This window comes from Aythya ferina (assembly GCF_964211825.1).
Source record: "Aythya ferina genome assembly, chromosome: 5".
Classification (NCBI taxonomy): Eukaryota; Metazoa; Chordata; class Aves; order Anseriformes; family Anatidae; genus Aythya; species Aythya ferina.
In genome coordinates, this window is record NC_140301.1 from 30,346,861 (window position 1) to 30,361,450 (window position 14,590).

A 14,590-nucleotide genomic window follows, 5' to 3' on the forward strand; every position below is an offset into this window, starting at 1 on the left:
TTTATAGCAGGGAAAACAACACAGAGACAGACATGCTGAGGTCTCTTTATCTGATAACTTTGTGGTAATTGCCTTTCATGCCCTGTGGCATGTAGGATGCACTAATTTGGCATTCAGTGAGTACAGCAAAGAAGCATAATGCAAACAAAGAAGCATCAAACTCTACTTTACTGCTTTACCTTACTAAACAATCAAGGCACAACAGTTTTTGGAACATCAAAAAGTCTGAGGTAGAGATTTCTATGGGCTAACACCATCCTCTTCCTCGAGTCCAGTCTCACTGACATCAGAGTAAACTGACCGATTTTAACAGTTCTTTCTGACTGACTCAGCCACAAGGTCTGGTTCTATCTGCTGTCTGAGGCTTTGTCCTTGGTCTGCACCCCAACTCAGTGGTTACAGGCATCTCTTCATCTTGTACAATAGCCTGTTGACATCTGCTGTCTTGAAGATAGGGAGCCTTCAAAAACCTGTCTCTACCAAAATCAATGAGAATTTTGCCTCTAATTTTACATCAGTACTGCTGAGTATAGCTCAGTTCCCAGACATCTCGTTCTGTCAAACAGGTTTATTTTTGTTTTTTAAAATATCCTTAATTTACATTTTGGGGTTTTCTTCTGTACTTTTTATACTAGCAGTGTCTTGCCTCTTAAAAATCACATACAGCTGCGTGTGCTCCTTCTTTCTCATAATAGCTGACCACAAAGACAGCAAACCTTTATTACTAACTGCAGGGAAGAATGCACAGCACTACACTCTACCTGACAGCTGCAGCTCCTCCACATCTGCTTCACAATCACTCGCTCAGCATCCAGATTCATCACTTAACATAGCTTAATTGTGGGGGAAGATTACCAAGGACAACAACACTGAAAGAAGAGTGGACTAGGATGCACATACAGGCATATACACACATATGTGTGGCATATCCTCACCAATTTTTAGTATTTGGTGTTCATAATCTGATCACACCTCTGGCCCCTTTACGAAAAATCTTATCAGTGTACTATTCTCTACACACAGCAGTCTTCACAACGATTAGGCAGCAGACGCCAGGGCAAGATTATGTATTAATAACAGACTGAGGCAGTAATTAGTAATAAATCCTTTACATCCTTATAAATTTGTTTGTAGATGCCGGGATTCACCCCTGCAGAAGGTAAATTCAGCTCCCATTTCATCCAATACAAGCTGTGCACATTTCTGCAAGGGGTGAGCTAAGTACAGAGAGCTTGGTGGTTACTGTTACAGCAAACTGAGATAAGATGCAACAGATGCAAGGAGAAATGGATAGACAGGGGCAAAGATGGAGTCCAAGGTCTAAATGCCAGGCCTGCATGTATGCCAGCTGCTCTGCAGCACAGGAGAGAGAGACAAACAAATACGTACCAGGTTTAATTTCCAGCAGCTTCAGCCTGGAATCCTCGGGGGGATGCAAACGCCTCTTTTTGCGCCAGCAACGTGCCGGGTACGTGTACAGCTGACCTGGGGCCAGGCCTGAAGATTAGAGGCAAAAAATAAAATATAATCACATTTCAGTTTGTAAACCACAAGCACTGTCTCTAGCGTCTTTGCTCTTGTCCTTTCAGCATCTCCTTGTCAGAAGGTTCAATCCTGCAAATTGTGAGGCAGAACTATGCACTCCAGGCATCCAGTGCTCTGGAGGCTCCTAAGTACCTCTTGGGATCAGGCCTACAGAGAATCTAGGTCTCACTCATACACTTCACTCAGCTCACTGAAACCAGAGCTGCACATAAATAATTTGTGATTTCTTCAGGGTAAATAGAATTTCAGACTCTCCTGGGTCACAGGGGCGATGCCTCCTCCACAGGCAGTGAAAGCCCCCTGGGAGAGAAGAGATGAAGTTCCGACACACAAATCATAAGGCCCTGATATGCAGACCTGCTCACAAAATTTGTCTTCTGAGTGGAAGCAAACAAAGATCCATGAGGTTTGGTTATTGAGACTCTGCATTTTTGCCTAAATTCTGGATTTTTGCTTAAAGACAGATTCTTCATTCTGGTTATTACCTTCCTCATGCCCACATCCTGAATGAGGGAGGAGATACGGCAGTAATGTTTATATTGCTGCATGCTCCATTGATTCACATTTGGTGTTGCTGGCTTCTGAGCTGCCCTGGCTCTCCTGGCAGCCCCCCTTAGCCAATGCTCAAGCTATGCTTTGTTCTCTAGTACTGCAAACGCAGCAGGGCATCATGAATGCATTACTACTAGGGGCACAGAAGCACACTGCCAAGTGCTTCTAAGTATCCTCAACTGCCCCAGCTATTCTTGATACCCAGAAAGACCCAGAATTGTTGGAAGAATGTCATTCTCTTCCTCTGCTTCCCTGCCCTCTCTGTCCACCACTTCTGCTTTGACTCTTCTATCCTTCTGCTGCTGCTATTAGTCTTGAAGAGGGTACAGAGCATCACTAAAGCTCCAGACTCAATACCCTCAGAAAACAGGTAAGATGACATAAGAGAGAGGACAGGAGTAGCATCACCATATCTGAAATAGCACCAACAGTGAACAGCTGGACATCATTAAGGCAGTGTGAGTAAAGCAGAACAGCTTGAGGACAGCAGGATGGCCCAAGTGCTCTCTGGCGTCCTTTCTGAAACAGCCAGGAGAGCACAGCAGCTCGGGTACAAAACTGGTTCACTGAACCAGACGAGAATAATAATAATAATAATAATAATAAAAACAATATCCAGTTACTAGGCAAAAAAAGAGGACACAACAAAATTATTCACCTCAAGGGAATGGGCTGATCAAATTCTGTACGCTCATGGTTTGAAATAGTTCTGCTGTTGGGAATGCCAGTGCAGACCCCAGCACTTTCCACCTGCTTCCAGGTCTTGGTGCATAAACGGAGGAACTACAACGTCCTAGCTAGGTATGGCTGAGTGATGGAGTATTCACAGAGGTCCTGGCTGTTCTGGGGCACAAAGCACTACTGGCCTGGGGCTTTTCACACCCTTCTTTCATTGCTGCACAGCTTGCTGGGCATTATGCCCACCACAAGAAGGATATATTTTAGAAAGGGGCACATGTGACTGGTTTATGAATAAAATACGAATAACCAGTACTTCTACAGTTCTTGACACACTTCTTCATGACACTTTGCAAACATTAACCACTGCAAACAATTGCTATTATAATGGGGTAGATTTTGCCTGGCTCTGGTGTGAGTCATTAAAGAGGTGGAGCCAAGAAGCCTCACCCTTCAACAGTAGGTCCTGTGCAAGACCTTGCTCACAACATTCAAATGGGGGGTTGCTAGATGAAAGAAATAGGACAGAGGATCAGACTCCCATTGAACATGCCTCCAAAGAGGAGTCATTTGCATAAAATGGGCACCACAGCTTTGAATGTTTGTCCCAGACAAAGAGAAGCAAATATCCATTGTGGTTTTGGCGGAGTATCTGTTAATGTGGGTTCAATTATTGAGAATTCACATAAGAATTAGCAATTCTGGATTCTGCCAGGACAGTGAAAGCCAACCACAGCTTCTGAGAGGCCAACAAGAAACAGAGCAGGTATCCTTGAAGAAATAGAGGTGGGAAAGGCTCTTCCCTAGAGGGAATATAGCCCATGCAGGTGGCAGGTAGGCTCTTAAGTTCCTCCAACACCTACCTCTACACCGCTTGACGCAAGCTCTCTATTCCTATTCACAATACCCTTGCTCATTGATATGAAGCTATCCCGTGAACTTGAGACAGATATTGAACCTCCACTTGATCCAAACCCATTGAATACTATCTTCAGTTCTCTATCCTGACCCCCATCTGTCACTGTGCTGGCTCACACAAACTGTGCATCTTTGATTGTTTACACAGAAGAGAAGCAATGAGAAAAGGCTCTGTTCTGGACGCTTTCAGTCTAACCCCCACACAGTTGGTGCATGTGGAAATCGCACATATACAGGTCTTACTGTCTTCAGCCCTGGCTGAGCTGTCTCTCCCTCTGGTGCCTTATAGGGCAACCAGAGAAGGTTCCAACCATTTGCTTACAGAGGAAATAGCAGAACCTGCAGTGAGTTATGTTGTTTATCTCATTAGTGTAGGAGAGTCATAACTCAAAGCTCCTGTGAAAGGCTGGGGGAGGAGGGGAAAAGAGGGAGGGAGTTCTGTGCAGTATTGTGTGAAATTAACCCTGAACTGTTTATCAGGAGATGCAGTTTTCTGACTCCTTTAACAAAGAGGACAGTGAGAAACCAGGTTAACATACTGAGATCCTGGCTCTCCTCTGTTTTCCAAACCCTCTGTAAGTAAAAAGAGGTCCTGGAGTTTTGCCATTTGTCTTTATACATTTTTTAGGTTAGAGATGGTAAATAGCAGTGAACACAGCACACAAGACAGATACCAAGGTGGTTGGCAGAGAATTTTTGGAGATGTTCAGTATGGACATAAGCACATTGTGTACAGCCTTAAAACAGGCATGCTGAAACTACAGAGGGATGGTCTGACCCACCATAATGATACTACAAGAAATAGATGATGCAAAGAGACCCAAGGGAGCACTAAATGGGCTAATAAAAATCAAGAAAGAGCAGAGCAAATATGGGGGAGGAGGGCTGCTTCATTTCACACTGATTATTCTAATTCAAAATAACAAAGGCATCAGATTTGGTGGCTGAAGCAGATGCAGAAGGCCTGATTCACTTAAGACTCTCTATGAAGAATGTTCCAGCATTAGTCCCCACTGCAGCCCTGCAGGAGGAATGCCACTGATCCTCTTTTGCAGGGGAAGCTGCAGAACAGGTCAGTATCAGAAGTGAGGAAAGAAAGATTTGCACAGTGAATTTTCTGAAGGTAGTCCAGAGAACTAGTGACTGAGAGAAGCAAAGTGTTAAGACCTCTCAGTTCCTGGTGTGATGCTGTAACTCTTCTATGATGATTCCCTCTGTAAGTGCAGAGACACCAGTGAGACCCATTCAAGACTATCTGTGCCCACCTTTGTAGCAGATGCTCTTGCCAGAACATTACTTGTGCATATAGTGGACATATTCTTGTTTATGACTGAGTTCAAAAGGATAAAAATAGCATCTCACTCATAACCAGATGCTACAGAAATTACATAGGTAAACTGATTAGCAATAAAAAAAAAAAAAAAAAGAAAAAAAAAAAAAAGGAAAGCAAGCTAGCTTTGCCAAAGCATAATCTCTTAGGAATGCAGAGTTTTCAAATGGAAAAACAAAAAAAAAAAAAAAAAAAGAAGAAAAACAACAACAACAAAAAACAACTGTGGTCATGAAGGAACCTTCAAAAGAAGGGTTAGCCCAGAACCTCATAAACCACATTTAGCAGTCCCAGATTACCCAAATAGTTTTGGCAGATGAAACCTTCTTAGGGTATTTTTAATGCTGGTAAAACACCTGTTGTCTCCTGCACTAGAACTGGCTGCATTTTACTGTCAAAAGAGTTTTCTGGCCATATTGCAAGACAAGATACTACATCTATTTTGGATACTTTAGGATTAGGAGCAGTGCAAGGATCTGCCCCTCAGTAAATCCTAGGAAAGGGAGAGGGAATGTTTCAGCTAAGCACTCTTCAGAGACATCAATTGCTTTCATAGTCTGCCCGCAGGAGGGGAGGGAAATGCCCTCTGTGTTCCTCCCACTACAGCTGTTGCAAACTGGCTGATGGAGGAGGTAACAGCAGCCTGCACCTTCCCACAATTCCAGATCTGGATTTTTTCTTTTGCTGCTTTTTTTTTTTTCCCCATTTTTTTCAGTATAGTTTACAGGAACTGCCAACTATATATATGCACATGTGTACACTGTGCTTCCAGTGTGCATGTACACTAGCCCCTCCCTGCCTGGATTCTCTGGTATGTACTAGAAAACAAACAAACAAACAAACAACAGAAATGCAGCTTGGTGTTCTAAGAAAATCTGTGCAAACTGTGGATCAGATACTGAGCCATACTCTAACAAAATTTCCATTGGGTTTCAGGAGGAGTTTTGTCTAAGTAACGTCTCCAGCATTTAAACTGGTGATTGTCCTTCACCTTCCAAATAAGCACTTCAGATGAATTTACTCTAACACAGGAAAGACTGACCAAAGTGTACAAAAATGATAGTGGTCTTTTCCCTTCAGCTTTGCTGAGCTCTGGAAGAGACCTTAGCCAAAGCTCTTTAAGGACATGTATCAATTTATTTTTTGCAACTGAAGAAACTGAGGCTCCGGAGCTGGTATCCAAGTACCTTGTCCAAATCAAAACTAGAAGTTATACCTACATCTCTAATCATCAGAACAACATTCATTCCTGTAACTGGACCCTCCTGAATTTCACCTCCAGTGTATACGCTTCCCAGTATAATCCTTTATTTTCAGCATTCACCTGAGACTTCCACTTCTACCTCTCCACCCTGAAGATAATTCCAGTCCTACTTAGAGCAGGGCATTGTGTCTTCTGCTACAGACTAGGATCAATAGCATTAAGAGAGCTACAATGATACAGTCTTAGAAACTACCATGTCAGGCACTTCTTTGGGTAGAGAGAGAATAATTAGGATCAGCTCTCTGCAGTTACCAAAGGAAATCCCCTGCAGGCACAGAGGTTTAGGCAGCTTCTCTTCTGTGTGGCCTGTAGCAGGTTTGAGTTCCTATTAATTAAACCCCATGAGGGTTCAGTGGCCAGCCCTCTATACATGCACATGCATTCACAGACATAATGCTACCAACCTGGTCCTCTGTGCCGCTTCTCCATCCAGATGTAGCAGTTGTTCTGAGCTACACCGGTCTGTGAATCCAGGAAGGGAAGGCGGACGCTCCGTTCAGCACACAGCCGAGAGTTGTAGCTGCGACAGTGCTCAATCGCTTCTTTGTAGAACTGGTCCCCAAGTCTGCCAAAAGAGATAGGGCGGAGATTAAAGAAGACTGCATCTTCCCTCAAACAAGACTAGGAAAAAAAGGGGACATGAGGTTGGTTTAAAAAAAATAAACTAAGAACCAGAACAACTTTCCCTGAACACATGAAAAAGGCTGGCTGACGCATGACACTGCTGAAGCGGATCATGCAGAAAGTGTCATCAAAGGCTAAGACTCTCAGAAAGCAGACACAGATCTTTTCAGTAGGCATAGATACTGAACGAGCAAGCGGTGCAACCACACTGGCCATGACCCAGGGTCAGCCAACTTGTACACCATGGTGACCTCCTTCTATTGTTTCCCTTTCCCTGTAGTTTATTCAGCCAAGTTAACAAACCAGTCATCTCAATTCTATGCTATAGGAAGTCCTGCAGGATATTTTGAGCAACCAGAAAGCCAGCCAAATTTAGAAGAACTTCACTCCAGCATTTCTGATGTCAAAGAACCCGTACGAGCAAAGGACACAGTCTTCATATTGCGCGCTTCTGAGGCACGAAAACACACACATTAACAGCTAGGGCCATGCCTGCAGTGGTCAGACCAGATGTTTTGTCTTTACCCTTCCAGAGGTTTCCACAGGCAGGCTTTAGGCACCAACAGCAGCTGGTAAGATCTAGCATGGCAAACTCTTTGTTCTGGGGTGCAGTGGGAAGAACAGTCAAATGTTCTGAAACAATGCCACTTGCTTCAGAAATATTTGTTCAAAAATTCTGTAGAATCTTCATACTCCCTTGAGAAAGGTTTAAAAACTCTGCCTGCTGGAGATTACCAAAATCCTCCCTCCAAATTCTTCTAAACAGGGAAAAGCATCAAAGTAGAGCTACCCTGAGGACACAAAGCAGCTGTCATGCTGGAATAGTGCAAAGTAGGTGGGCCTCACTGCTCAACCTCATTCTTGATCTATTGTCAAGGTAAAATTCAGTCGTGACATGAATTGCTAGGAAAGCTACCCATCAGGGGTAAGTTCATTAGAAAATAGGAGTAGAATGATATATCACATAACTTGCTCTGACTCTGATATTCATTAGTGTGCAAAAAGAGTATAACATGCACAGCAAGGGAGCTGAAGGGATGCATGCACAGAGATAAAAGAGGCTCCCTTCCCTCTTCTGTTAGTTGTTTCCCCGCTACCCTCTTGCACAGACACAATTGGCATTTTTAAATTATACTCTTTTTGCACACTTCTGAATGTCAAATTGGTGTAAATTGCTGCTTTACTGTGTCTTTTTTCTGACTCATATCTTTTAATTCACTCCTCAGTTTCACCTCATGACTTCCATGGGAGCCATACTCTTTCCCCGTGGGCTGCACTGGCCCAATGTCCTCTTGTTGGCAGGGGCCAATAACAGAGGCTTACTGAGAAACACCACTACAGAGGCAGGCATTTCTAGTTCCTCCTTCTAGCTTCTGATAATCAGAACTTAATTTCCCTAAGTCTCAGGCTACCCAATGGTGGGTATATTGTGTTTAAGAGATCTTGATGAATCTTTCTTCTGTGAATTTATCCAGCTGACTTCAACCCACCTTTATTTTTCACACCTAAAAAATTGTAAAGCATGGCTAAAATATAATTAAAGGAAAGCATTTTCTTATGCTTGTTTTAAGCCACATCTCATTTATTTACAATTTTAAGTCCTCCACTAAGCTTCCACCAGGTCATTTCTCTAACGAACAAAGGTGATCCAGCACACTGAGGCTCTGGATGCAGAATAAGCATCACGGATGGACGCTGAGCCCACTGGCTTCCTGCTGTTCTCAGCCACTGACTTCAGCTGCTGCATTTCAGAGCGTCCCCAGCGGGGAGGACTGGGCAGCCCTCAGCAGGAAGGAATTACACCCAAGAGCCAGTACGTCCTTTGGCTTCACAGATTTTCTAAAGGTCATTCAGCTGTTTCGTGCAGCAGAACTCAGTGTGAATCCGGCATCTCACAGACCTGCCCCCCACCACTGACCACCGGGCCCTGGGCAGCAGCTGGTGCAGGGGAGGCTCTTTGTGGGGCAGCTGGAGGAGGGAGCTCTCGGGGCTGTACAAGTGAGCAGAGGGCAGAGCTTCCGGCAGGGACATTGCAGAGGGGTGTCTCTGGACACAAACTCCCCCACAATGACCTCAGACCACTTTTTCCATCAAAGGCAGGGGGGAAGGGAAGGGGAACAGAGGAGAAAGGAAAAGATAAGACGCACTACTATACAAAGAATGTGGCTAGGAAAAAATGAAAGCTTATTAAAAGCTGTAATTAAAGTTGTACACTTGTGTAATCAAAGTCAGTAACAAGGAGACTCCAGTTGATCAAAGATTAACAGCTCTTTCCACAAACACTTGAGCTTCCGCAGAGCTAAGTCAGATTCCCCCTACATTAAAGCAGGGATGCTCGCTAACTCCAAGGAATTTATTGACAAAAACAGGACATCTCAGCAACCCAGATATAACATCTGGCTGGAGATGGCCACAGCTTCCGTCTTCTTCTAAGACTACAAATAAGTACAAATCTTTGAGTGTTAAATATTTGGCTTTAACATTATCAAGTAGGGTGTCACCATCAAGCGGCGTGTACAATTAAAATTCAGATTTTTCTAAGTGGGAGAAAAGGGTTTTTGGAATCCCAATGTGTTTAACGACCACAGAACCTGCCAAGTTAATGGTCAAATTCATTCTTCACTCGATTATGTACTCTGTTTTGTTATATTTATTTTAAAGATTATATATATGCACCTTTTGCCTTAAAGAAATAATAATTTAGGAGAAGCATTCAGTCATTACCATACTTTAGGAAAACTTGCTTTGGATCCACTACAGCAAGCACAATCAAAAACCCACCCCTAAGTATTTACTGGGAAGGCCAGTATTGAAGTACTGGGTCCTTAAGGGCTTGCCCTGACTTTAATTTTGAATGGATTTTTCTTAAAGTAACAAATAATCAGATATTGGAAGATTAAGAAACATTATTTCCTTGTGATAGTCATATCCCAGTGGAAAACAGCTTCCCTGTGAACATTTTTGGAAAGTTCACTGTTTTGTTTTACCATTAGTCTTCACTGGAGTGAATCTCCATCAGTCAAAATTTCAGTTAATATTTTAAGGAACTTTAGATACATTTTTTTTCTTTGTTTTCATTGTGGTGCTACATATCCAAACACAGCATATTTTATCTTGTACAGGAAAAACAGAAAGTATTATTAGAATCCAAGCAAAAAAAGGAAAGCGTGGTACCAATGCACTGATCACTGCAAAGTCACAGAGGTGGGATAAGACCCAGCCCTCTCCCAGGGAACTGGGGAACACACGAGGGCAGGAGTAAGACTGGAGAGGACAGGAGTTCAAAAGAAACTCAAACAGATCAGCTGAGTTTGACTGAATGAAGCACACGAAGAGACAAAAAATAAACAGACTACATTGATAGTAAAAAGTGTATCACATGTCAGAAAGATTAATTATCTGGTGCTACATGCTTCGTAGTTTTCCCAAGCTGTGTTGCCATGGAAGACTTACACTTCACCTCCTGAAAAAATATCTGTAAAAACTATGGGGAATTTCTGCATTATTTCTGTGAGAAGTATGTATGACTCAGTGCTGTGCGGCAACCCACTGCAAGGGTCGATTCTTCCCTTTGGACATGGGAGCGAAAGGTCACACTGACTTGTCTGGATTTATATTAACGATACAAAATCATCAGCATATGCATAGATTTCAACAATACCAACAATTTCAAGGGAAAAATCAAGGGGCTGATGTTAATAACTGCCGGTCAAGGGAGGCAAACCATACTGAAAACAGCCCGAGTGGAAATACAGAACAGAAGTTGTCAGCGCAGTGCAGAAAGAGTGCAGGCCACCAGTGCAGGTCCGCAGGTGAAATCCTGGGGGCTTGGGACCGGTGGGACAGGTGACACTGCTGGGAGAGGTGCAGGCTCCGCATCTGCATTCCAGCCTGAGGACACTAAAATAACCCAGTTCTGACTAATAAAAGCTCTCTGGCTTGGAAAAGAACAGCCTACACTATTAAAATCTCCTGCAAGACTGCACATAAGCAGCCCCTTTTCAAGAGGGGTATAGCTCCAGAAGGGCTGTTTTGGTGGAAAAGGGTGGGACAGAAACTGAACAGCAGGCTTGGAGCAGCTGAAGTGCAGCAGGAGTGGGGCGAGCACGCTGGAGGATGCCCAAAGCACCAGCACCCTCCGAGTCCTGGGACAGTGACGTGAGGCTGGTGCAGTCCTATGCAACTTTGTAGGTAGTCACTGGTGAAAAAGCATGTGCTGGACTGGAAGAGCACACGGTGTGAGTTTCATTAGGTCACTCTCCTTTGACACGTTAAGAAACTGAGGTTTTCTGACAAAGAATCAGGTCAACTTACAACAAATTCGGTGAACAAGCCTTCCCTTTCTCTCAACATTTGTCTGCCTGCTCTGCCTAGACTGTAGGATTTCCGAGCAGACTCTGACTTATTGCTTTTCTGTACCATACCTGGTGCCATCCCTCTGCCTAGGCATGCCTTAAACCAAAGCCAACAAGAATCAGCCTGGTTTATGAGCAGCTTACGAGTCAGCTGCAAGGACTGAGAGCCTTGCTTCACTTTGAGATGATTGTTTCTCTGAGAGTTCCTTCTGCCTACGAGGTAGCCTCGTGGACCTGAAGGCAGTGGAGCAGCTCTCCACCACCTCTTTCCAACCCAGTCTGCAGAGTCCAGGCTATTTGAGTGCACTACACCCATTTAAAAAGCTATGAAATGGGCAGAACCTAGTGCACCCTTCCTCTGCTGCCTATCACTTTTCAGATTAGGATCCAGAGAAGAACAGTCTTTTAAGGCATATAACCAGCCAACCTCAACCATGGTTACAGGCCCATGCCACCCCAGAAAAACTCATACAATGAAGGGCCAGTCCTCCTTAAGTGCGGCTCTTACATTTTCAGCCAATACTATGAGTGTGAATCTGGACTGTCTCCGGTTCCAGAGGCCAGGACCCTTTCATTTTCCTCCCAAACCAGGCTCATTACATGACTAGGCAAGTAAAAAGCTGATAGCACAGAAAGAAAAGATTAATCATGTAACAGAAAGCAGCAGACTTCCTTTGGAAGTTTACAGTGGTCCCCAGCTGATCAAAAACGTGGAACTTCTCCCCAAGACTAGGACGTTTTCATTTACTATACTTTTAGCCTCTAGTCTTACATTTCAGATCATTTGATACCAGGAGGAACACTGAGGAAAATTGAAATACATTTTAAATAAGAAATTGTTCTTCAGCAACACAACCTTCCAATTCCAAACTAAGTAAGATCTGGGAAGCGTGGTAGGAAAAAGCAATGTGACGCTGCTTCAGAAGACATTCTGGCCTCTCCTGCTGGAGACGTTCACAAATGAGCCTGGAAATAAAACACACATGGAGTGTTGGGCCTTCTTACAAAGATGGACAAAGACCAAGTCATGCAGATGCTACCTGAGCTATCAGCTGCCTGTGACACTGCAGATGATGAGGTACTGCTGACCAATTGCACATTTTGGCAAGAGCTGAGAGAGCTGCACCAAGCAGCTATACTGGATCCCTCTAGCAGATCCCACAAGGCTCCTGACAGGCAGCTGCTCCTCCTCTCCGTGAGCCTTGACATGAAGAATGCCACGAGGCTCAATTCTTCCAACACTCCTATTTAATATCTATGCAAAACCTCCAGAGAATATGATGAAGTGGTACAGGCAGCAATGCCAGACAGAATGTTGACGACACATGGATTTGTGTGCCTTTTTCCCCTCATGCAGACAGCACTCTCCCAAACCTCTCAGTGTTGAAAGCACGGGTGGCATAGCTGGCAGAGGCAGAAGTCAGAAGAGACAGCAAGGAGGCTGGCTAGAAGTGGGAAGCATTACAAACTGTGAGCTAATAACATTTATGATTCAAAGACAGACCGCTGTGGACAATCTAATAGAGGCAATCATCACAAAGGCCTTCCTCTCTCTCCAGTCAGCATAATTCCACTTTCAAGCAGTGGCCTTGCCATGCTCATGTGTGTTTTTCACATCTGGGCTGTGCTACTAAGACTCTACCTTAGACTAGATAAGCAACAGAGACGGAGCTAGTTGCAAAAATGTGGTATCGACCCTATCACAAAGCAAGCCGAAGAGATCAGTACTCCCCAGCCTGTGCTCATCCCTTTTCCTCATGCACTCTAACACTTTTTTTGCAAAGCGTGCAGTGTGCTAAAGACAAGCCACTTGAAAAGCTGCTTCTCCTGGAGCTGAAACAGCGAATGCAACTGGAACTCTGTGCGTAACAGAGCCCAGCATCTGCCAGACTCCAGCAGCACCTTTGGACAGCAGACCCACAGCTCTGGAGCATCTTCCCAGAAGAGATAAAGAATTCTGCTCTGCTCATCCTCACATTACATTGCAAGATGGTCACACAACATCCATCAAAAGACTGAAGCAAAAGAAAATATGACTCTGAATTTTCTAGCCCATAGGGAGCACCTAAATGCTACAATCGCATGCCCTTTGTGACTGCAGAGAGGTAGGGTAACGAGATGCAACAGCAATACAGAACGGCTTTCCTGACGTTAGGTGAAGCAGAACAGTGTTCCAAACCCTACCACAAACTCCGAGGGCAAGCCGGAGAGTTCAGGAATGTGCAGATTCAGTTCTCTCACAACGGTCAGTTGAATCTGTCCCTGCACAACATCTTCTAATGATGTAAGGGGTGTGAACATGAGCAAAGGCAAAACAGGATTTCCAGATGGGCTACAGAGTGACTCAATTTTTTTAGACCTTCATTTTTTAACATTAACTTGGCAGCTTTGTGAAGACCCACATACACATACCCCTGCCTATCCTAAACTCTCCAAGACTCTCAAAGAGTCAGAGTTGCTCATACACCCATTTTGTTTCCATACGTATCAAATAGTTTTATCTGGTGCACAAAACAAGGCCTGTACAACTTTCCTAAGCATGAGAGTCAGAGAAAAAAAAAATGCTAGCAGAATCATCTCAGTAGCAGATAAAATACACAAATTGGATCACAAAGCAGTTTACAGACGCAAGCAGAGCCAGTGTTGCTGAAGTAGCAATGATCTGAGGGTAAACGCACGGAAAGGCTTGTAAGGATAGGTAATGCCTTTCATTGGAAGAACTGACACCGTCAAGTCAAAACAGACAAGCTTTCAAGCATTTGTTCAAAAGTACTGTGCCAGGTGCATAGACTGTATGTGGCACAAGCGATTAGGAGCCATCAGAGAGCTGATGACAAGTTCCTGAGTCAGCACTGGCACAGCCCAGACATTACAGCAGTCAAGGAGATGCCCTGAGCTATGAGTCTAGGTTTAATCATAGAGACTAACGTGAGATCTTCCAGCATTCTCCTCTGAGCACCCAGCACCAGTCTATCCCCTGTATGTAGAAGGCAGAGGAATCCCCTTTTGCCAGCTATTTATCAGCAGACTTCCCCTTGGTGGGGGTGGAAATCCCTAGTGGCCATTTGTGGCCAGAATCTACTGACTTCTCACTGCTTGAATCATGGGGTGATGCTGAATCATAACAGAGAGCCTGGCCTCACTGAGTGAGCTAAATTCACTACTCTGAAAACAGGTTTAGACTGTAATTTAATCCAGTGTGAACCTACAGGCATCTCATGAAAAAAATCTGACTGAATAAAAATGACAGAAAGTAGGCATACCTTACAAATTGGGCAAAACTGATCTGATTAGTCCCATCCTCACAAGTATTGTGGAATTACA

At 44.0% G+C, this 14,590-nt stretch overlaps 1 protein-coding gene across 8 annotated transcripts in view; it reads right to left on the minus strand.

Annotated features, from left to right (window-relative positions):
• Positions 1-14,590, minus strand: part of DPF3 (double PHD fingers 3) — a 159,602-nt gene that overhangs the window by 85,043 nt on the left and 59,969 nt on the right. For all 8 annotated transcript variants that reach the window (XR_014693664.1, XR_014693665.1, XM_084521369.1 and 5 more), the window contains exons 2-3: positions 6,692-6,852; positions 1,390-1,497 (exon numbers count right to left, since the gene is read on the minus strand). Coding sequence is in view for 6 of the 8 variants with exons in the window: in XM_084521369.1 (XP_084377495.1) it covers positions 1,390-1,497; positions 6,692-6,852 (269 nt within the window). In the remaining 2 variants the exon portion in view is untranslated. The remainder of the gene's footprint in view (positions 1-1,389; positions 1,498-6,691; positions 6,853-14,590) is intronic.